The following is a 25,513-nucleotide window of genomic DNA, read 5'->3' as shown; positions in this document are numbered from 1 at the left end:
GAATATAAAGCGCACCTGCATATAAGCCGCATCCGCTGTATTTAAAAAAAAAAAAAAATAAACAAGCCGCACCTGCATATAAGCCGCATCCGCTCTATTTAAAAAAGTTTTGCTCTTCCCGCGTCTCACCATAGACTCATTGACGCTAAGCTTCCGAGCAGCAGCGCGGTTTCCTTCTTGTATAGCGACATCGATGGCCTTCGACTTAAAACTTGCATCATACGAACTTCTTCGTGTGGCTTCCATGATGAAGGGGTGAGGATTTCAAAAGATAGAGTTTGACACGATTGGTAATTTGTCGTCCTTCTATCCGCTTCTACCGGCTTATATCTGCTAAAGAGGAACTAGCGTATTCTTCTTTGCATTTATTTCGTCTTAGTTTTGATTCTAATTCCGGTTAGAGCGCCCCTAGCGGTGGGGAAAAATCTGCAGAATAGCCGCACCTTTGTATAAGCCGCATGGTTCAAAACCTATGAAAAAAATAGCGGCTTATAGTCCAGAATTTACGGTACATTAACCAATAGAATGCTTTTTTTTTTTTTTTTTCAATTTCCCACTCAATCTGTTACGCTAATATTTGATACTCCACTGTTATTTAATTCTATTTCACCTACACTTCAATAACCAGCATTTGAGCAAACACACAGACAACTCACCTAGAGTCATGTTTTTATTTTCATTTAGATATGCATTTACACGCATATTATAAAGCAAATATACAAATAACAAGCTGTTTTGAACAAGTTAGAGGCCCTAGCCTCTGAAAAAAAAAAAAAATACAGATATGGATAGGCTCAAAACATAAGAAAAAAAAAGAACGCTAAAGAAATAGAAGGAACAAAAACAAAGCAGCTTGTGGCATTGGATCAGTCCCGAGAGATTACTGAGCAGCACCAGAACGGCAGAAAGGAAGCGGATGAACAGTGCAAACACACGAGTCCGAGGAGCGTCTGTAAACGGTGAGTGTGTTGAAGTGTGCAGGAGTGAGCCTGAGTGCTGTCTTTGGTAGGCGGTCAGATGTGTAGTCCCAGGGACGCTACGCCGCCTCGCTAACATTCAACGCAGCCTCGTCCAATACATTTGAACTCATAAGACACGAACCGGAAAACAAATGTAGTTCACCTATGTTTCAAAAGGCACCATGAGTCAATACAGATACAAAAAAAAAAAATCACTTAATCAGCTGAAACAACCTGAATGTGATTACCATCATAGCCTTTACAATGAAAGTAGTTGAATTTTTTTGTTTGTTTTAAACGGGACGCAGATCTTTCTGATTCATAACCCACTGCATCCATAATAGCCAATTACGAACTTGGCTTTCTCTCTCTCTCTCTCTTTTAACATGCCAGCCTCGCTTCCTCCCATGTTTGGGTTTGGTCAAGTTCCCCGTCCTACCAGCAGGGGGCGCGACGCGGCTTCATCCGGCTCTTCAACACATCTACTTCCCCCGAAAAATGGAAAACACGCAGCGACACCGAAAAGAAAAGAAGCCCAAGAAATTAAAAACACAAGAATCACTGCTGTGAAAGGGAAATCTAATATTGCCTGGTCCCTCGTGGGCTCATCTTGTATGAAGATCTCTCGGCAATCTTCAGACTTCCTGGTTGCCTCTGAATAGTCGCAGACTCCTCCAACTAAAGCTATATGCTGGCTAACTGAGAGTATATGAGTGTGTGTGTGTGTGTGTGTGTGTGTGTAGTGAAGGTGCTCCTGAATACACGTGTCTGTCACATGCTAGCTGTCAAAAACGTTTCATGGTCATATTCCAGTCCAAAATTACATTTAAAGAAAATAAAGCCTACTTGTAGAAAGATTTAATTTGAAGTTTGTGACATTTTCGTTAACAATTTCCCTCCCAATCTGAATGACTGTATTGGGGGAAAAAAACTAAATAGCAAAAATTATATACACATTGAAATAATGATAGCATTTGTACTGATATTCTTTTTACAATAGTAACAGAAACAAAATACTGTTTTATAGTACTAAGAATCTAGTAGGAAAAAAATCAAGAATTCCAAAAACTATACTACAAAAAAGAGAAAGGGGACAAAACGTGCTCAAAGCCGTAGTCATTTACTCTTCCTCATGTTGTTCCAAACCTATAAAAGACACTTGTGGGTTCCCATTGACTTCAGCTGTATAATATCTCCAGTGCTAAAATGTAGCTGAACCATCACTTTAATGAAGGTGAAAATGTCACAAATCAAACCTAAAAGGAGGCTTCACTTCCAGTACGCAAGGAATGGAGTATGGGATATTTCTCTTCATTCCCTTTCATTTTGGGGTGAAAAACGAGCCGGACACGTTGTGTGCTCGACAGCTGCATCAGTCTCCGTGCATCACTTACATTCATCTGTTGCCTCTCTAAATCTTACCCCAGCTTCGGTCCGACTGCGAGCGCTGACCGACTGCCGGTCCACCGGTAGGTAACCTTTGGTCACAGCGAGCTTTCTGAAACCTCGTGGCGCGTCCCGCTCACGACAGACGCGAGATAGCGCCACTCCTCCTCCGACGTTCGAAAAACGAAACCGACCGACCTGGACGTTAAAACCTCCACGAAACGATCCGTGCAATCCTTGGTAATAAAGGTTAGCTGTGAAAGCTAGGGCGTGCGTGTGTGTGTGTGTGTGTGTGTGTGTCTGCTTATATCTCTGTTTGAATGCAGGCGTTACGCACAGGGCTGGTCGGCTGAGGAAGGTTGTTATTGCGTTCTTTAGGCGAGCTCTCGGCCGCGCACATTAAACTGACGTTCTCCTCCGCGATGTAGCACAGCGGGCGCTCCGCCGCCCCGTCGGGGCTCAGAGGGGCGACTGAGGCCTGCGGGAGGCTCCCGGGAGCGGGACAGTTCTCCAGCCGGTCGTTCTCCACCTCCGGGAGCGGGCTGACCGCTCCGGCCGCGTTGGGGTGCCGGGCGTGGGACTCGTAGCAGGGCGGCCTGCAGGCGTCCAGGTCGGAGCAGCTGAACTCTGAGAAGTGGCTTGAGTGCGAGTCGGCCACAGACGGCAGGCTGCCGCTCAGCGAGGGCGAGTCGAGCTCGCTGGAGTTGGTGCTGCGGCGCTCCAGCAGCTGGGCGTCCATGTCCTCTCGCGTCTCGTTGATCTTGGTCGCGCCGCTCTTCTTGCGCAGCTTGCCTTTGCTCTTCTTGCCAGAGGAGGAGGAGGAGGTGGAGGACGGCTCCTTGGCCCAGCGGGACGTGATGCACTTGCCCTCGTGGGGACAGCCGGACGGGCAAGCGCCGGGCCCGTGTCCTCCGCTGCTGCCGTCGTCCATGCTGCTGCTGCCGCTGTGGTGCCTCAGCTTCCCTCGCTTGGACTCCACATCCACCTGCACCTCCATGCTGCTCCCGTCCCTGCTGGAACACGACATCTGCTGTTAGCGACAGCTCAAGCCTCTCAACACACGCTCGTGGGCAAACGTGACCCTGGAGCACGAAACCAGTCTTAAGTAGGTCTATCTGTAGCAAAGGCCAACAATACATTAAAGCCTATGGGTCAAAAAGGATACATTTTTGGATATATCGTTAGGATATATGAACCCTTACAGACCCAGAACATTTTTGGGGCACCTGATACGCCTGCACTGTTCTTTGGTTTTTTTTTAGACTTATTCTAGAATTCAGCATCATGAGCCATATATCATTATATAAAGACAACTTGAAGTTTAAGTCTAGCTCATTTAAAGGAAGCAGGAAAAAAAAAAAAAATCATACAGGTTTAAAACTTTTTCAAACCTGTTTTTCTGAGCTTTTACCAAAAAGTGCAATGCAAATGTGTTATTTTGCGCATGTTTCCATGCACAACACTTTACTTGCAGTGTGCGCTGGCTCAAACACCCAAAGAAAACACGCTAAATGTAAATCCGGGCATGGGGGTGGGACTAAGAACAATAGCTATTTTAGCTACAAGATTTTACCTACCGTAAATAAAAACTTTTCGATTAGCAATAAGCAAAGCTTATAAAACTTAATTTGGACAACTTTAAAGCTTTTTTTGCCCCCTCAGATTCCAGATCTCGACTCGAGGATTGTCCCGTCCTAACAAACTCTCTTAGTCAGCTTTCAGATGTGAGCGTTGTGACTGGTTTGTGGCGTATGGGCACACATGAACACAGACCTGTCCAGAGGCAGGTAGGCGTTGAGAATGGATCCAGCCATTGCTTTGGTACTAGCGTTGTCACTGATTGTCCCCAGACTGACGGTGCCGGACTCCCCGCTCAGACTGCAACGCTCCTTCTGAACATCAGCTTGAACTTCCAACCTGGGAAACACCAACACCACATTTGAAGGGGTCAGAATTCACGTTTCCTCTAGTCTTTGCAACTGTACAGATATTATCTGTGCACAGCTTGACGCGAAGAAAGGCAGCGTAAATTTTATTCTCGCTGACACTATGGCAAAGTTATTGCTTTCCTTATTCAAAAGTATTTTTTTTTCATGAATATATGGTTGACCTGCAGAATAAAAGTTGTATCGCACATTTGGAAACGTATGAGTTATATCACTGCTTATTGACACTAGGGGTGTCTAGGGGTACGTTTTTGTTTTAGTAACAAACAAAAACTTTAAGCTTTAGTATGACTAATAATAAGGTTGTAATAATTGGCTCAAAATATCAAAACCGAGGTTTTATTGAAGGGCGCCAACGACCTGGTGACGTTTCACTTTGCAAGAGTGATTAAACAATATTTAAATCCATGTCATTTTAATATTTGTTATTAGTTATATCAAACTTTAAAATCTCAGTGTACAATAAATGGCATATATTGAATGGATTATAAATAGGTTGATGTTTATGGTGACAAGTTTCTCCATTCATCTGTGATTCTATTGATATACTACTGTGTGAGTCGAGTAAAAAAATTCTGATAGGCTTTCTGAAATTCCAGGCAAATCCAGCTGTTAGATCTCCATGTGTGCATAGCCTGCATAAAACATGTGTACTCTTTATGTGACAGTTGTTCCACTTGAATGATCTTCCATCTTCCTAAACACTTTGTTCACAAGCGCCACCAAGTCATGGTTTTATATAACAGCAGATGCTCTGGGCAAGAGACCAAACGCATGAATTCTATTGGTTGGCTACATTTCTTGCAGTACAAACGGAAAAAAAACATAAGACTGCTATGTGAAACTAAAAATTCTGTTGCCTTGACCAATGACTATTAGTAATGTAGCTTTTTTTTTTGAGTCTAAGACCTAAACGTTCAGCATGTAGAATCACTAACGCCAATGTTACTCTGAACAGCCATTTGTTTAAAATTAATGTTTAGCAGTCTTGGGATTCTGATGGAAGTTTTGATTTTGAACTTTAGAGTACGTACACAGTCACACCACACTCGGATTTCAAAACACGTGACCATTTCTGGTCAATAACCGCACGAAGGGACATGCAGACATTGTGTCACTGACCTGTTAAAGCAGTTGACCATGGCACTTCCTGACAAGCTGCCAGTGATGCTGGCTCCGGCGAGGGCCATAGTGCTGGCGTTCTCGCTCAGGTTGTCTCTCATTGCTCCAATACGCTCCATGTGGCTACCGCTGGCACTCAGGCTGCCCGTCAGGCCCCCCACACTGCCCTCGCCGATGCTGGGGTTATGCCTGGTCTCTGCTACCGAAGTGGTGTCTGACAAGAGAATCCAAAGAAAAAAGTCATTAGAGCAGTTCACCAAAGTGTGAAGTATTCTGAGTGAAATTTTTTACATTTTTTTTTTTTTAAATCATTAGTACAGTTCCAGTGTTTTTGGGGATTTGCATGAAATTGCAGAACGTTTAGTGTCACAATCCCATAATTTTCCATCCATTTTTTTTATTTAAAACGTAACACTTGCTGATCAGCATTCTGTCAAAATTCCATTCGATTACATTTTACAAGATATATAATAGCCATTGTAAAAAGCGCTATACAAATAAACTTGAATTGAATTGAATTGAATATATTTTATGCCAACCTTTGAATTAGTAGCATTTTCAATAAAAAAAAGCTTTGTATGATCCTCATAAACAGAGAAAAAAAAAACTATTATTATTTTTATGAACTCAAATGATTAGCCACAGAGTTTTTTTTAGACAAAGTAATCTAGAAAAATTACTGGATTTAAGAAACCTGGTTACACATAGCATAATCATACTTCAAATCCTTTCGCCTCAGGCTAACTCTGTACATCAGAACAAAAGCTACTTGTTCGCAGAGTTACACGAGCTTCACAGGAATTATTTAGTGTTTGAGAAGCAAAGCTACTTGATCCCTGAGTTTCAGGAGTTGTGTCTGGAAAAGGATAAACTTCGTCTCCAGATATGACTCATCTTCAATGCAGATCAAACACATTCTAGCACACACTTCACATATTTGCATTAAACATGAGTGAGGAGGAGAGAAATTATGAAATGTGATAGACAACTCTTCCATAGAGAAAGAGCCAAGACAGAGAAGATGACCGAGTAGGACAGATACTGAATGCTTTAAACACTGTTTGGCTCTCGGTGAGGTTCACTCACCAGTCACAGCAGCTCCGGTGCCCGCGTTCATGTCGTTCTCGTCGTCGAACTCGATGCGCACACCTTTACCATTCCCCGCAGACACGCCGCATCCACCGCTGCGACACAGAGAGATGGGCACCACGCCGTAGACGTACGCCAACATGATGGGCACGCCGATCCCTGCACAGACACAACACCAGATCAATGAAAAGGGCATTCATACAAAGCTTAATTAACTATAAAGTCAATGAGAATAGGAAAAGAATAGTTTGTCACTACAGCTATCGTTTATAACTGTGATAACGAGCACTCATCGGGGTCAACTAAACGCTGGATATTCAAAAGTATGTGATCTAAAGTTTGAGGCACAGAATCTTAAAAATGCGCCTGAGAGTTGTATTCATTGCTGTGATTTTCCACGCCCAGAAACGTGGTGCTGAATTGAAAGAACTGTGATTGGTTGTTTTGACATGTCGGTCAAACGCCTCATAAGCAGGCCTTGGCCAATAAAAGCTGTTGTGTATTCCAGACCCTCAGCCGTCAGTCCAAAGGTCTGGCTTTAGTCTCTATGAGACTACTACAACAATAATGAAAGAAAGGGACATTATTGTTGGAAGCGCTTTCCAAACATTTTTCTCAGCTGATGAGCCTTAAAACGCTGAAGGCCAATCGACCCTACTATAATAAGCGTGAGCAATTAAAGTGGCAGACGACAAAACTGCAGCCTGTGCTTATTATGAAGAGATCATTATCATGTATTGGGTGTTTTAACACCATATCAGCTTCTCTTGTTATTTTCATAATTGGTAACAAGCTGAAATGGTATAAAAGAGCCTATATAAGGTTTAAAAACTATAAAATTAATTCAAGGTTGGAAAAAAAACCTGTGCGTGTTCACAGAGTAATATAATTTCCTAATAAAGCTAAAACCAACACAATTCAATGTGTTTAATGTTTGGTCATGAAGTGCATATTTATGGATCTCCATTTGATAAGAACTTATTGCTCTTTTTAGTTATTCTATTGTAAAGCACTTTTGTCTGGTTGTAGTAAATAGTGCTATATAAATAAAATGCCCATTGCCATTTAGTACGACATTTTTAGGCAAGCTTAATTTCAGTCTTTGGTTGTGCAGTATTAAGACAACTATTCATCTTTAACAAATGCAGTCTGTATGTTGGGGCTAAATTAACTGCCAACATTTAATACAGGTTTATGTTCTAGAACAAACCGCAATCCAAATCATAAACTGAATCATCAGACATAAAATAAAAAGAAGTCTGCTTACCGACAGTGACAGCAGCAACCACTGGAGACACGATCACTGACAATGTCACCCCGCCGGCTATGACAAGGTTCCTCTTGTGCTTGGAGATGTCCTTCCCCTCGTAACGATTATGAATCTGAAGCAGACGGATTCAAAGACAAAGTGAATAAACGCATCTCTCCACCATCACCACACTCATTATTCTAGATTAATTCACGCTTTGGTTACTCATAACGCTAGCATAATTTCCCACTCGATGATCTAGCAAGAGTCTCTTGAAGATCAAACAAGGCTGATAAGAGTGAGATAAGACACGTAGGTCGTCATATTTCAAAACGCAATGCTCAGTTAGGATTCAGGTCAGCAAACAGACGTTATGGAAATCCCTTCATAATGAAATTCAGACTGAACAGCGCATATCTGGAGTGTTATTAATCATTGTACAAGTGACCCAGTTTGCAGTGGATTAATCTGGCAGAGACAGGCTGCATATCAACTCCCGCAAAAACCAAATCCTTGATTTAGTGCAAATATTATACTACATCACTGCTGTTTGCTGGACATATGATTCCTTAAATCTATTAATACAGATGTGAAAACAGCCGCCGTCAAACCCATTTTAACATGCTGGCACCAGTTTCTAAAAGGGTTTATAATAAGCAGTGTTCTTCTAGTCAGATAAAACGAAGGCACTTATTATCTTGTAGTCATGACAGGCATTTGGAGAAACTGGTTCACAAAAGAAGCTGTCACAGGAAATGCTGCCAAATTAAAGAAATTAACTGTCGCCTATTTTTCATCAATTTAGCCCACGCCATGTGTCAGTGAGTTCAATCCGAGTTAAGGCTGATAATGCAGTACTGTAATGACTTCCTAATGATTACTGATGACTGAAGATTGTGCACTATTGTCAGGATCATTAGTAAACGTTACTGAAATATGCAGGCTTTGTACACACAGGCAAAAAAGACAGACATGCAATAACTAAATAAAAATGTGTTTCGGTTTAAATGGTCACATCAGATTTTAAGATGCGGATTTGATCAAAATAAAATATATTTCAGCACCGTGTAATGATCAACTATGATCAATTTCATTCTAAAATAAGCGTGTGTGTATTTTATTTTAATATTATTATTTGTAATATTAATAATATTTTTAATATATTATTTCTATTATTATTATTATTATTATATTATTAATACACACACATACACACACTGTGTGTGTCTATGTATACATAAATACAAACAGTACAGACACATAAGAAAATATTTTTTGGATGCGATTAATCTTTCCCCAGCTCTAATATAGAGCATCTAATTTCATAAATTGGAATTGTTTTACAAGACTGGGTTTGAAAACCTCACTTCTCATTCTCCGCAGTGTTTCATTTAGCCACCCACCTTTCTGCCCACATACACAGGAATCCCAATGATCATTGCAGGTATGGCAATGCCAGCAATCAGTGCGATGCCAACCGGAGCGCCTACAAGTGTACCCAACTGCCAAAGGATTTTCTTCTTCCTGCTCCAGGGCTTTTTACCCCAGAACGTGCATCCTGAAGGACTGTATCAGATAAAGAGAAAATTAAACAAAACGTAACCTTGTCACAAAATTGCTGATGCCCGTAGCTTTGGCCTTCATCAGTTCTCAGGTCAATAACGCAGTTAAATTTAGAGGTCTGACTGAAGCCACGTGGCCTTCCTCCGTCGTGAACACTTAAGCGGTGTTCGGGACACTCACCTTAAGTAGTGCAGGTCAGAGATCTCCTTCATACACAGCCAGCAGAACTCACAGCCGCACACAGCACAGGTCATGTGATTACAGCTCCCATCGTTCATCTTGATGATGTAGGCCGCACAGCGGGGACATGGCTTTATGTCATCAGCTTAGAGAGACACAGATAGAAGCGGTTCAAACCACTGCTGGTTGACTTTGACCAGATTTAGGACGTTTTCATACTAGGTTTCAAGATTTGGTGTCATTTGATTAGAGAGCATATGACTAAGAAACAAACCACTTAGATTTATGAAAACTACAAAAATGAATGTTTATTTTATTCATACTGTGTTGTATTTTGCATGTGATTATTCAGTTTCTGTAGTATTTCTAATCTGAATACTGTCAGAGATAACTTTTGAAAATCTTTTTTCATTTAATTAGCATTTTTCATCCATTGTATTTGTTCTATTGCTTGTCATTTAACCTTTGACCTGTCTTTAATAAGATAGGAAACTTATATTAGTTGTAGGGACTACCTGTACAATACAAATAGCCTTAAAAACCAACATAAAAGTAAATAGTGATAACATTGCAACTGTCGCTGAAGAAATAAATCAAATACTGCCCACCAGCAATTGAATTGGATTGATTTCAGGAGTCCCCCCCCCTTATTGTTCAAGACAAACTTTTTAAACTGTTGCATTTCCTAAATTAGGAGCGATCATACACTAAATTTATACAGTTTTTTTAAAAAATTCCATTATTCCAGAACTTTAAGAACTGAGAAAATCTGGGTTCCCACTCTTAATATCAGACTCGTGTTCAGGGCTTTCCCAGCAGGGTATTTTTGTCTGTGTGTGGTGTGCGTGTGTGTGTTGTGCTCACCGGCAGCACCGCTCTCCTGGCTGTAGCTGAGTGACGAGGATCTGAAGGGTCTCAGCCGGAGGCTCTGAGCTCTCTGCTGTCGGGCGGCGTCACAGGTCTGGTTTGGGTGCCACAGCTGTTTACAGTGGTAACAGAACTCAGTCCCACAGCCCTCTCGACCACACGTGATCTTTGGACAGCTGGCACAACCGAAGGCAATGACTGCATACCTGTCAGATCAAACAGACAATATTATCATCATTAATGAGAGCCTATTAAATGGTGCTGAAAGTTGCGCTTGTCTACAAAGCTAATGGTTGCTGGAAAGACACAAAATACAGAAACAGATTTGAGAGACGGGATCAGTTCGCTCGATGATGTGTGTGCTAGACAAGTTACATAAGAGTCTTTAACGCTCATTATTATGTGAGAAAAAAAGAGCTGAGAAAAGATCCTGGATGTGCAGAACAGGATCAGTGAGCTAGAAGAGCCTGCATGTGGACTGACATAACTACACAATATAACTTGATACAAAAGGAGCTAACGCTATGGAGCAAACCAGATGTCATCTGGTCAACTGTCGGCTTTCCGTCTGAGAAAAGCCTCCACCACATCTGTTTCCACAAACAAAGTGGCCTTTGTTATTGGAGTCGCCCATATTTCTACATGACTCTGAGAGTGTACGAGTAAACACAATGCTGGAGACATGAGACGCCCCCCCGTCTGATGTACAATAAACCCTGACAAGACAGTAAAGTCAAAATAAGGATAGTGAATGCACCAGAACAAAAGTCAAGCGAGATTGCTCCACCACAGCACAAAGAAAGCCCTGCATGCGGCACATAGCATAAAACATGGAACAAAGCTTTTCCACTGAGAAGTTTCTTTTCAAAAAAAAAAAAAAAAAAAAAAAAAAAAACCCTGCATATTTGTCTTCCAAGACAGCTAGCTCTCAGCCAACCCTGCAACAATGCAGAATCACTGCAACTCACTCCGTCTGCTTTTCACATTAACCAGGAACACACTCCACTGCCTGACGGCTAGAAAGTGCTTCTTTCCCATCTCTCTTGGAGATGGTCATGTCTACTTCATGTTGGGGGAACCAACAATTTCACTTTACCTATTCAAACAATAACAATACCTATAGGTTTCGTAGCTGAGGGGAGAAAAAGGCTATGAAAAAAAAAGAAATGAGAATATTTTCACAGTCTGCACCCTCCTTTTTTACTTTTTGAAAGCTTATGCTCAGCAAAGATGTATTTATTTGACAAAATCCAGTTTAAAAAATGTGTTTAATTAATGTTTTTTTTTTCTCTGTGATGGCAAAACTGATGTTTTTTGCCACCATTGCAGTGTTATAGAACGCCCCTATTATGGGTTATGGAAGCTTCATATTTTGGTTTTGGGAGTCCCCAACAACAAGTTGACATACATGCAAGGTCAAAAACACTTTCATTTTCATATAATATGCGATTACTTTGACCTTATTTGCTCAACAACTCCCAAAGAATTTGTTCAATGATTCATCTTTCCAACATAAAACATCTGGGGACCAGTTTTAATAACTAGACTAGACTCTTTTGCTGATCAAAAACAGTAAAATCTGTAAACTTACAAAAATGTGAAAGAACGTTTTTCTATGTGCATATATTTAAAAATATATATTCCTGTGATACAAAGCTGAAAGGATCAGTTTAACAGGATCCTTCGGAATTCATTTCTAATACACTGATTTGATTTGGAAATAGTTGTTAAATGAAAAACTGTTATTGTAAGTCCCTTTTCTTTTCAGTTTACCCGTGTCTGACGATGGGACACAAAGTCTTCCAGGACGATACAAAACCCTGCATCACAGATTTAGCATGCAAACATATACCTTCTTGATACAAGACGCCATTTATCAATTTCCAGAAGTTTCTCTCTCATCACCAACCAAAGTATCCCTCAACATATAACTGCGACCAAACCTGCCATGACATGTAGAATAGCTCTCCTTTCCAACACTAATGTTCTGATGCTTGTTTAAAAACTACCCTCCAAAAAGTACCTACTTCTAGAATCTGGGGAAAGATCTTTGTAATGCGCACAAATACACACATCCTCCAAAGTGACAGATGTAATAGTGCCTATTAAAAAAAATTAAAATAAGTGCACACGCTAACCAAAGGCGATGAGAGAAAACAGGCAGCTCAAAAGGTGGTGTTATCATTGAAACTCAGGGCACAGCTGGGTGCAGATCTGTGCGGAGATGAGTGCATAGCATGACAAGATCTGCTGCCAGGCTCTCCACTGGCCTGATAAAAGACCCCATTCAAAGTGACAGTGTCACCAGTGTCAGGCCTCCAAAAGCGCTGATCACAACACAATACTGGGCCTTTGGCTTGTGCTAGCTTCAGATGACGTCCCAAATATTTTTGTCTCAGAGCCCAAAAAAAAAAAAAAAAAAAAAAAAAAAAAAGATTCAAAAGCAGAACTACAAGTCTCTGGAGCCTATATAATTCAATTATTAATCCCTTCTGAAACACATTCAATAAGGACTTTTACAGTACCATTCAAAATGTTGGTGCCAGTAAGTTTTTAAAGAAAAAAAGTAGGCATAAGGGTCAACGTTTTAGAAATGTTTTGGTTTTGTGCACAAGGACCACAATTACTCAAAGATGACAGTAAGGAAATATGTTCCAACGTATTTTATACAAACGCTATTGTTTTTAATTGTGTATTGAATACATTTTGAAAAAGTATCATGTTTTCCATAAAAATATTAAGCAGCACTGTTTTTTGTAAAATCATCAAATAAGTGTATTCGACGATCAGTTTTACATATAAATTACATTTAACATGTATTCAGATAGAAAGCAGTAAATAGTGCTTTCAATTATATTTCACAATGCTTCTATTTTTTACTTAAACCACGACAAAGTAACATTTTTAAATATCATCTGGCTTAAATATCAAATCCCCTAAAAGATATACTCTGACAAACAGACGAAGACTGTAGCTCGATTATAACCATGAAGGTAAATATTCTAGCTGACTTGGCTAAAGTCACTTTAGGTAAGAGGCTGTTTATAAATGCTCACACATTAAACACAAATGGCCTCCACTTCTAAGACGGACGTGCCAAAACAAACAGGCCACAAATAAGCAAATACACACATGCAGATATAGCAGCTGTGGCAACACAAAGCAGCTGTGGCAACATCACAGCCATGCAGTTAAAACCAGAGCAGCCATTTAGCCCAACCAGGGAAAAAAATGTGTCATGGAAATCCCAACTCCTATCATGCTGCTATAGCAACAGGATGTCAGCACCGCGCCGTATCGATGATCTAAAGAGTACGGCAAAGTAGAGGTCTTCTCGGGTCCTAAAACCCATACCCGACCTGAATCAACCCGAGTCACTTCATAACCGAACCCGGCGTGCATACTTTTTTTGCACATAATAAACACATTAAATAATCATGACACCCAATTTTTGAAAGCTTGTTCATTTATATAAAAAATATAAAAAAATAAAAGCCTTTCCATTCTGACAGCCTTGTGGGAAAATAGAAAAGAAGGAGTTTGGCAAAAGAAGGCGTATGATTTCTTTTGTATTGTTGTAATCATAACCAGACATTGGTTCGTGGTGTTAGCGTGCAAAAGCATTTTGGTCCATTTGGCAAAAGCACATTTATTTTAAATTACCCGAGGCAACTAATACCAAACCCGACTTGTGTCTGAGATTTGGACTCGGGTTGGAGCCAAGGTTTTCGAATCCAAGTGGACCCGTAAAGATCTCAACCACAAAGTATTCAAAAAAGAAAAACACACAAGTGTGTTAATATTTTTACTATTCATATACATTTTTTATGCTTATTAATTTTTTCAGCTAGTTGCTGAGGAAATGTTCCTCATGTTGAGTTTTTCCATGAATATATAAAAAAAAAAAAAAAAAAAAAAAAAAAAAAAAAAAAAAAAACCTTGCTTTCAAATATATATATAAATATTAAAATATTGAATAAGAGATAGCTTTCATGTTTGTTTGTTTGTTTTTAATGCCACACATTACATTAGGGTTTTTAACATTTATTTTCTCTAAAAACAAGATGGCTTAATAAACTGTTTTCTTAATCTAAACTCCAAACTCAACAATTGCACATATTAAAAAAAACTCAAATAAAAAAAAAAAAAAGTAAAAAAGTGCCCTTACCCGCAGTCCGGAGCAGGGCACCAGCGGCAGTCGGGGTCGGCCACCAGCCAGCGGCGCAGCATGAACTCCTCATATTTCTCCATGAGCACGCGGTCGTTGAGTATCATGCGGATGTCGTGAGGGTTGAAGCGCTCGGAGCACTCGGGGCAGCTGATGTTGACCCTGCTCTCTGAGATCTCGATGCGCAGATACTGTCGGAGGCAGTCGGCACAGGAGCGGTGGTGGCATGTCATGATGTCAGGGAAGCGGTCTCTGGTGTGGCGCAGCAGGCACAGCGGGCACTCCAGCAGCTCGGAGGTGGAGGCCGAGGATGAGGAGCAGGAAGAGGAGGTGGAGGCCACACCGGGGGCAGAAAGCGCCGAGGCGTGATCCTGCTGCTGGCACATTTCCGAGTGCACGCTCTCCACGCTGGCAATGCCGTCAACGCCGGCCGCCAGTGCCCGCGACTTGCGGGATTTGGGGTCTCCGCAGCGCCGGCGGAACAGCGAGCGTAGCGAGATGCGCCGCTTCTTAGGTGTCTTCCGTACAGAGGGCAGACTGACGGATGAGGCGGCGGAGGGAAGGTCCCTCTCGGACCCCTGCTGCTGCGGCTGATGCAGACTCATCTCTCCAGAGGAGGCACTGTGGTTTCCAGAGGACTGGGAAGCTTCTACAGGGAGAGCAGGAGGGGAGGAGGAGGAGGAGGAGGAGGAGGAGGAGAGGAGGGGAGGGGGGGAGAGAGAGGGGAAGGGGGACAGGGTTTTCAGAGGGGAGTGTGAAGTGTTAAGACATGGCGGTAAACTCTCCACAAGCTGCTCCCTTGAGCCAGGCAGCTCAAGCTGGGACACACGGGTCTGTTTGGAGTCGCCAGGCGGGATCTCGACCTGATCTGTGAAGAAGCAGAGACAGGACTGAGTGAGACGGGGGAAGACAGACAACTTCATTTGCATTTTATATTGATTCCACAATGTTTTGAGACGTCAACATATTGATAACTGCATTTTTTGATTGTAGGTGGAAGCATGTGCATTTAAAGAGCTTTCATGCAGTGTGTAACACAGCTCTAAGTGAATGAAAACATCCTGCAGAGTTTTAAATCTGAAAGCGCATCATGTATAGTTATCGGCTCAATGATTGCAAAGTCAAATAATTGAAACTAGTAGTTTTTTTAAAACCCAGCTGTTGCATGTTGATGTCAAAATGAAACATTAGTATATTGTCGCCCGTAGGTTGTTCTTTTTGTGTTGGTCTGAAGGAAAATTAAATTTCATTCTATATCGCTACGTGCCGCTGTGACCGTCAAAAGCTCAAAAACTCCTTTTAATTACAATAGACCAATCACTGGAGGGGTTTGGGTTGAACAGATCATTTGGGAAGTTAACTTCTTTATGGACTCAGGAATTCATGTCATTCAAAAACAATCGCTTTTTTTCTCCTTTGGAACCAATTATATTTAGAGAAATCCTTAGTGTTTTGTAACAGTTTGTAACAACCGTTTACATTCAGTAACGAATGTCACTTGATGATTGAGCAGTGTAGAGCACAAAAAGATTGAGCAGTCTGAAGGTATGTTTTCTTTACCTTTATTCGAATGACAGCATTCTTTCCAGCTATAAATCTACTTGAAATTAAATGTGATTGCTGTATCAAATTAATTCTATTTGTCCGTCATATCGAGCAGCTCTAATATTGAGTCAATGACTAAATGAGAGTGGTTACTCAACCTGACTTACTAACCGAACCACAAATCATTATGACTTTCATTCCAACCTCAAATGAAACAGAAACAGGTTGTATGTACTTCAACCATGTATGGGTTAGTTAGGGGAATTACAGCCTGCTTTTAAATACATTTTTGACTTGCTTTTATGATGAATGAATATCAAAATTATGGACAACCAAGTTCTTTGTTACAAGTAATAAATTATGCAAACAACTACACGCAACTGTAAATCAAAGCCAAATGCTAATTTTATATCAATAGTAATACAATGTATAGAACTACTAGTGCATACTTAGAGCAACTGCATGAATTTCATGTCAGCAGCAAGTTTGAAGGCTGCAATTGATCTGAAAACATTAAACACTGCCAAGATGAGTTTTGAGAAGCCCTGACTCAGTGGAAAAGTTGACGAAAGGCTGAAAACGGCAAATTCACGGTAATGAAACAATTACACAAATACTGCAGAACCACTTTTGAACAGGACTTGACATCACCGACACTGTAAGAGGACAGAGGAAACTACCGCATGCCAGCGAAAGCCACAGAAACTGTAACGGTCAGAAACCTGAGACGGCAGAACTGAATGTGACAGGCAGGAGAATGAGGACCCTTCTCGTCATTCATAGATACATTTCCTCACCCTGCCTTCAGGCCTTTCACAAACACACAAGAGCTCTCGTTACACACACAAAAATTATTTAGTTTCGGATCTAATTGAATGACTGTGGGTGCAGCGAGAAACTTTAGTTAGCACAGAAAGTGTTTCTGCATATGAATAAGCGTGATCTTATCATAGGTAAATAATAAAGAAAAAGTGTCAGTCTCAACAGAATGAGGAAGAGACAGTGCCATGAATCATCTTAGCTTCCCAAAAATGCAGCAGCCTGTCACATGAGAAGCAACAGGAATAACAGGACATTCACTTGACTCTGACAAAAATAAGGTGTTTTCCACACTCTGGCCTCTCGGAGAATTCACATCAGATACATCTCTGTCTTTACTCTCTGCTGCCTCTAAGCCATACCAGAAATACTTTAACCTCCTAGTGCAAACACACACACTTTCCAGCTGGGGTTTTTCACACTCTCCATTCAACACACTAGAGCATTTGCTCATATGTTTGAAGGAAGCAGATAGTCAGCCAAATGAGTTCCACTTGAACTTAGAATCAATGAAACCTTTGTTTTTTGTTTTTCAAACAAGTGATTCTGATACACATCCCCAGAGCTACAAATGTTAGAAAAATATTCCACAATACACACACCTAAATGTCAAAGAAGATGTGCATTCAAGCATTCAAAAAGCAGATAGACATACAAAAATCAAGTTATAATGTTCCTGCTGGCATGCATGTTCAAATGCCATGCACACAACGTATTTTTCGGTACTACCATATGGACCAGGAGCGGCAAACGTCAGCCCTGGAGAACTGCAGCCCTGCAGAGTTTTGTGTCAAACCTAATCAAACACACCTGAACAAGCTAATTATGGTTACTTGGAAACTACAGACAGGTAACTTAATTAGTGTTGGTGCTGAACTCTGCAGAACTGCGGCTCTCCAGGACCAGAGCTCGCTACGCCTGGTATGGACAATACTAGAGCAAAAAAAAAAAAAAAAAAAAAAAAATGGTACATTGTGCATCCCTACAACAAATACTGCTCCAAGTCTATACATCCTGAATATAATACAGTTACACTACACTGCCTGGAGGAAGAATTAATTCTAATTACTTTAAATGATACATTTACTAGTCTATTAATCATTAGTGCACATCTGCTGACCTTGATTGTTTCAGATGAATCCAGCTAGTTTCGGGGATTAATATTAACATCCGATGTCAAGAGCTTCATATGCATTTATGTAATACAAGGAAACTGAGATAGATGATTGTTCCAGCATGTTCCCGAACAACAACTGAAGGAAGAGCAGTAACACTTAGAACAATTATACTTATATAAACATTCGGCTTGGCTTACATTTTAACATGCGTTCGATGTAGATTTCCTGTGTGCGCCTAAATCATTTCTAATTCCACTCTGGTGACTTGTCAAAACACACGTAAGGACACGTATGAGCCCTTGAGACAAATGCCATGCAAGCTGATAACACTCAAGATAGATAAGATGTCATTAACAGCCGCATTATCATCATTTGGGGTTCATCGTATACCCAACACGACAGAAAAGTTAGGTACAGATAACATCTGGACTGTTCTGCTGGATGGGTTTAGTCTAGTCCTGATAACACCGACTGGTATGTGCAAGCAGCTCTAGCTCATTTTAATCAACATTTGCTGGTTGAGCTGTGGATGAGAACACAGAATGAAAGTGCAATGCAAACGGCTGACGCTGTTCAACAGATTCCCACAACACATCTTCCTTGCTTAACCAGTGTGGTATGCCGTTTAGACACATCATTTGAACATTACTCAAATTTTTCTAGCTCATCAAGGACAATTTCCCATGCTTGATTTCCCTCAAGGCTACAACAACTATAAACATGTGTTTTTCTTTTATCGGGTTCTTTCAAAAAACATCATAAAACTATAAGGAATAAAAACTGACATTAGTGAGTGCAGAACCTCAGTGAGGGATATTAACATGTCATTACTCTAATTAGTCACCGGTATAACAAAACATAAGAACTGGCTTTTTAATATTTCAATCGATATTTTACAGTAAAAGTCAAAATGACTGATGTTCCAGTGAGAGGTCCCTATTGGGGAGTTCGTGTAAAATGAGTTAATTACATCTGTGAGAGAGTCACAGAATTTCATTTACTGGGTGTAAATGCTTTTATAGTAAACAAACACACACTGTGCCCAGGAGACAACAGACACACAACCCACCCTGACAAGCTGGGGCAAAGGAAACCCATTTTCTGAACATTGTTTCACTATCACAACAATCTTTAACTACTTAGAATCTGTTTATTTCCCCCTCCCTTGTAAAAAGCTGACGGCTAATGGGTAGCTGATGTACAACATGTTCACTAACTAAAAAAAACAAACAAAAAAGTAAACACCCCACCAAGATTTGAATAAAAAAAAAAAAAGAACAAACAACAATAATGATAACTGGTGTACCAAGCAAACTAGTGATGCATTGATTTTTTTTTTTTTTTTTTTAAAAAAAAAAAAAAACCTGATTAACTTATTTAGATTGTGGTGTTAGATTACCCTATGCAGTCATAGTTTTGGTGCGGTCAAAACACGTCACCAGAAATGTCCAAATTAAACATAAAACACTGTTCTGACCAATGGTTTCAGCCCTCCAAACTATTTTATTTCAAAACAAAAACCCTTTAATGTTTTGCCGTTTCTGCCAAATATTTTCAGTTGCTGAAATATCAGTGCCCAAAAAAGGGCTTTTAAAGCTCCTGCACTAGACAGTGTGAGAGCCCACGGGGCGCAGTTTATCATCTGGGGCTCAACTAATAAGAGCAGAAAATATCAAAAGAATCCATTCATGAACAAATCTAATACAAGGCAAGAAACTTGACCAAAAATCCCTGAGTAAAATGAGCATTCCATAAAACCAGTTTCCTACTGAATACACCAATCGAATTTGCGACTGCATTTCTCACATATGGAAGTCATTTAGCTCGTATAAAACGGCAGCCAGCATCGTAAAGAGCAGCTCACATGAGCGAGACATCGGGAGATTTATACGACCGCTACAGTAACGTCTGACTCCAAGGAAGCGTGTTAAAGCAGCTACGATGCTGAGAAGTTTCCTTCTACCAAAAGCGGCTGAGAAAGAGCAGTCAAAGCAACAGGCGGGGCGGAGACGCCAGCACAGTATAAAAGGATTCCACCCTTCTCTTTCCCCCCCCATTTTCTCCCTTCCGCCCCTTTTCCAGTCAGCTGAGGGCCGGGAGGAAATGATGTCAGCAGCTAGGCATTTTGCGCGGCCGTGTTCATCTGCTCTGTGTTTGTGTGTTCACCAAGACACCAAACAGGCTTTTCTTCATCAGCACAATTGCTGACTATGCCAGCAGGAGAGCGCTTGCCACTGTCCCAGCTGTACACACACACACACACACACACACACACACACACACACACACACACACACACACACACATCCAGCAGGCGTGTGAACAGAATGCAGTGGGATTTCTGTAATGAGCTCATTACAGTAATTTCCGGGAGCATTCTTCACTGAGGACAGACTTCCACACTCGCTCTGCCACTTCCGGATCACTCTCCACGTTTCACCTTGTATGGCGTTGATCACACTGATATTTATACTGGACACAAAGCTTTGATCAGATATTAAGCCTGACACACCAAATCCAAAATCCCCGAGCTGCTTTCCAAACTGCTGTCAGCTGAGCAGCTAAAAGAAAAAGGCTTATTCAGGTTGGCTATAATCCGTCTCCATTGCAATCTAACTAGGAAAGAACAGAGCAGACTGAACAAGGACAGGTGGAGCTACAACCAGCAGTGTTCAATGGGTCTTATACAATATTAACCAAGCAAAATGACCTCTGGCTAGCAGGCGGCGCTTGTGCTAAGATACATAATAAAACCGAAATAGCTCAGTATCCGGTGAGTTTATACGGAACAAAACAAACCGTGATGTTAAGCGTCAACACTTCATATGGCAGCATTAGGGAGTCAATTATGTAACTAACTTAACCATGTTCTCTTAAGAGTCAAAGCACAACTTCTTCCTCCCTCAAAACAGCTGTTCCAGTAACAAGTCACTTTTTTCTCAACAAGTACCAGTGTATTGTGATAAATGTCACAGGTTGTGAGGTCGCACTTTATTGTGCAAGCTGCTCTACTCTGAGACAAACTGAAGAAATACATCTTGCACATAAAATGGGCGCTCGTTCAAATCAGGATAGTTCACCCAGAAATAAAGAGTCTGTCATTTATTACTCACAAGGACAGGTGGAGTAATATGAATAATTTTTGTTCGTGAGTCAATTAATTCATTCGGTCAGCTCATTTTGTAAAAAAAAAAAAAAAAAAAAAAAAAAAAAAAGTTTTCAATTGAGTTACTTAAATTAGGGTGTTTTATATTTTTATTAGCTGTATTTAACATACATGTATACTATCATAACATCTCAGTTTAAGTTAAGTAAAATTCTTTTTTATTATTGAATGTTATATATATATATATATATATATATATATATATATATATATATATATATATATATATATATATATATATATATATATATATATATATAAACACACACATATATATATACACACACACATATACATATATATATATATATATATATATATATATATATATATATACACATTTTTTTCTCCTTTCAAAAAAACATACTGAATGAGCATATATATTTTGAAATAACTTACATGTATATATTAATGTACATTTATTTATAAATATTTAATATACACATACATAACATCTTTTATATCTGTAATCAAAAACATTTATTTTGGATGTGATTAATCGCAACTCATTTTTGGACCGCATTAGTTTAGACTCATTCTCACGGCACCCATTCACTGCACTAGTAAACAAAAGCTCAACTTAACTCACAAACTGAAATTATCATCGGGAAGCGACAGATTTCACGTAGCTTCTTCCCCAACAAAGTCATCTCAATATCATGATACACAGCAGGATTAGCAAACCCTAGCTGGTGAATGATAGCGTTAACACTCTTGCGGGTTGAGTAGCTAATCTAAAAGGAGCTTCACTCTCAGATGCTGAATGAAGGACGGAGATTAAGACGTCACCATCTGATCCAGACGCTGCCAGTTCAGCTGGCCTCCTCAGGTCATTCAGCAGTAAGATTTCGCTCCAACTGATGAGCGCTACACACAGACTTTCTATATATACACGCCTGCTGTACACAATGTCTGCCGGGGAAAGTGAAGCTGAAAATATCAGCTGTGTGTGAGCGAGTATGAATGCAGAAGTTTAAAATTAAACTTCACTGGCAAGTGTAACACAAACAACAAACAGACGTAAAAAAAAAGCAGTCAAGCAGTCAAGCCTCCGCACCGAAACACCTGCATTCATGTGGCTTTCAAAACAGTGCGTCACTTGCCATAATGCTCCCTTCATCTCCGGATACACAGCGCTCCTGTGAAAGTGAAAGCGTTCAGATCAGATTTATCTGTCGCTTTTAGGAAATGACAGATTTCATGCAAAATTACGCAAATGCGCAAGTGGTTTATATGGAAAAACGGACGAAAATAAATCAATATCTTGTGTGGAGAGATTCATGGTCGTTGCCCTTTTCAAAGAGCAGATCCTGTGTACAGAACATGAACTTCAGCCCTACAAGATTAAAAAACATAGAAATGGTGTTACTTAGACACCATGTACACACTTCCTTTAACAAACACGTGTCTCCCTGAATTTCCTGGGCACTGTTTCACAAGACTCTGTCACAACAGCAATAGAGGAAACTCTCCAAAGCAGCCAGAGCACAGAAAATCTTTTTCACCCAACTTATTGTATGACACAGAAACATGGTATTATGTTGAAAGGCATTGGTATACCCACACAATCACATTCTGCGGCATTAACAGTTTGATAGAACCTGCTGTAAATTATGTTAGTATGATTCGCTAAGAACTGTTGTATCCATTTAAAGACAAAAACTCTCAATTTCTCTGAATCAGGAGGGAAAAAAAAAACATAAAAAAAAAAAGTGTTCCTCTGTATAACAATGGTTAGGACTTACCTTTCCTCGCAGAATTAGTCTATTAAAACTTTACAGTTATAATTGCCACCCTTGATGTGAACAGCCCTTTAAATCACTATTATTCTGAACGCTGATATACTGTATTGTCAGCAGCATTGGAGATCATAAAAGAAATTAATAAGTAACTAGTCATTAGATAAATGGCTGCTGCACGGATCACTGCCAGTGAGGTCTTTGAAACCACTGCATTGTGAGGACTTATGATGAATGCATGCATAAACGCTGTGGCCGTTTTAATGAGGCCCTGACCTCCGCACACAAAGAATTCATCAACTACATTACCGGCCCTGCTTTAAACACCGACGCCCGAGGCAGGCAACAACATCTGTCTCTACAGCAAAGACTTTGAATTTAATGTCACCGAAAACTTTTTCCTAGAATAGTTAATGTGGTGTGTTAACATGCACTGCTGTGCTAGAACAACGCCACTTCCCATACCGAGGCATGTCTGGCCCATTAAAACACACGACACACAGTTTGGTGTGTGTTTAGTAAGCCACCTGATTTCATGGCACTTCCAGCTCAAGTATAAAGCGGCCATTGTTCCCCAGCTACGCGGAGAGAAACAGGCCCAAGACTTTGATTAAGGTCAAGAGCAAGACCGCGGGGAATTCGTAAACAAGGTAAATAAACACAGCTCTCAACTTAACACTGGTTTTCACCTAAACAACTTCATCACAACCTTGTCAAATAGATCCTCTCCTTCATTTGCGGCTATAAAAGTTACCAAATCTGGGCTAATAACCTGCGGCATAATGAGACCATCCTGATCCTAAAAAAAAAAAAATAAATATCATATATATATATATATATATATATATAATAAAAATTTACTTTACTGATAATTAATTACCAACAAACAATATTTTATCCCATTTTTATTGACTTAATTTGGAATCATCAAATACTATTTATATAGAAACAATAAATGCGTATACATGCAAATAAACTAAAGTAATATTTAATCCGAAATTATTATTAACTCGATGAATATTACTTACATAAATGAAAACCAAATAAATACGAGTTATAAACAAATAGTGCTGTCAAATGATTGTCTCACCATGAAAGTTGTTTACAAAATGCGTACTGTATGTATTATATTATATTAGGAAATGTTTACACCTTAAACAATTCAAATTTCATTGCTATTATATCTAACGCATTGGGTTATTTCCTTTAATGGCTAACCATGCACACAAGGACATGTCTGTTAAAAATCCAATAATATAGTTCGATTCAACGGTGCGATTCAATCACGAGCAAAGTCTATTGTGAGCCAAGATAAGTTGTTTTTTTGTCTGTCACTTTCAAAAACCCAGTGAAATCCGCCGAACCGTGCGTCTCCCTTGCTTTCAGATCAAAACCAGACCACGTTGGTAGACACTGAAGATAAGCTGCTTTCATGCTGGATTTACATCAAAAGCTGATCCCTTATTTCACCGTCACCAGCAGAATAATGAAAACACACCTAACTGGTGGAGATCTTCGTTGCCCGGGGGTCCGACACCCCGCAGCACCCGCTTCTTTATCTCGCATCTCTAATATTGACTCAAAGTGGATGCTGAATCAACATTTACACCAGACACAGGTCAACACATCTCAACAGTTTCCACAGTTCTGAGATTAACCAACAGCTGTGGGAGGTTTCCTGCTACGATCCCAGAAACCAGTTTACTCATTCTCACTATTACTACAAAAACCCTCTTGGGTAAATTAGGGACAACCCTAACACTGCATCGCCCTTTGAACTTTGAGGCTGGGCGACTCGGAACTGGCATTTACTCACAGTTTCAGCAAAACACTCGATTTCTACAGAAATGTGCTTGTTCGAGCAAGTTAACGATTACAGGAAATAATCCCAGCACGTAGATTCGCTGATTGATTATGTAGTCCATAACCATCCAGTCATATCCAGGCGTGCGATCTGTTACTAAACAAACCACCAAGTTAAGCCTTTAACAAAGGGTCTAAAAACGTCTTGCCCGCTTATAGCGCGGATCAAAGGTTCAGTGACATTTAAGGACAGTGATAAAGCTAGGTAAATGTTTTATTTGAGCACACTTCCTGGTTACGGAGGCGTGAATATAATCTGAACAAACAGAAACAAATGGACAATGCGATAACTGGCTACATGCCTACGGTAACGTTAGGTCCATCTAATGTCGGACCCGCCACAGGCCCTTTAAAGCGATTTTACCGCCCCACACGCCAGCTAGCGGGCGTACAGCAACAGACAGACGCTTATTTGTTGTAAGCGGACAAATGCGAGACGAGTTTTCGCGAAATAAAAAGAGTAAACGGCCGCGTTCACGTCCTCCTGCGCGAGCGAACGTGAACGCGATCACACGACCGTTAGCCAACAAGTCAAACTAGCCTCTTATATCGCCAAACACACCGGCGACTCACCTTTCAAGTCATCCACGTAAAAGCATTTCATTCCAGGTGACAGTTAAAGGCAGAAAACTCCGAGTGCGGTGTGGGAAGAAGGCTTCTTGAGGGAGTTGTTTTGTCGGGTTTCGTCGGGCCGTCCTCAGCTCGCTCTCTGACTCACTGGCATCCGTCTGCTC

General features: G+C 40.5%; 1 protein-coding gene across 2 annotated transcripts; it reads right to left on the bottom strand.

Annotated features, from left to right (window-relative positions):
• Window positions 1-657: 657 nt before the first annotated feature.
• Window positions 658-25,513, bottom strand: rnf19a (ring finger protein 19A, RBR E3 ubiquitin protein ligase). 2 transcript variants are annotated; one of them, XM_043218355.1, is made up of 10 exons: window positions 25,353-25,513; window positions 14,530-15,397; window positions 10,359-10,567; window positions 9,495-9,639; window positions 9,155-9,317; window positions 7,770-7,884; window positions 6,500-6,661; window positions 5,414-5,627; window positions 4,119-4,262; window positions 658-3,358 (listed from the first exon to the last, which is right to left on the bottom strand). In XM_043218355.1, exons 1-10 carry the CDS (start codon window positions 25,381-25,383, stop codon window positions 2,650-2,652), a joined length of 2,760 nt encoding a protein of 919 aa, XP_043074290.1. In that variant the 5' UTR covers window positions 25,384-25,513; the 3' UTR covers window positions 658-2,649. The 2 variants fall into 2 exon arrangements, with proteins under 2 accessions (XP_043074290.1, XP_043074291.1); XM_043218356.1 differs by having other exon boundaries at window positions 658-3,355; window positions 25,353-25,512.

The sequence above is a fragment of the Puntigrus tetrazona genome, chromosome 19, assembly GCF_018831695.1.
Source record: "Puntigrus tetrazona isolate hp1 chromosome 19, ASM1883169v1, whole genome shotgun sequence".
NCBI lineage: Eukaryota > Metazoa > Chordata > Actinopteri > Cypriniformes > Cyprinidae > Puntigrus > Puntigrus tetrazona.
This window is presented reverse-complemented; position numbering and strand designations above follow the sequence as displayed.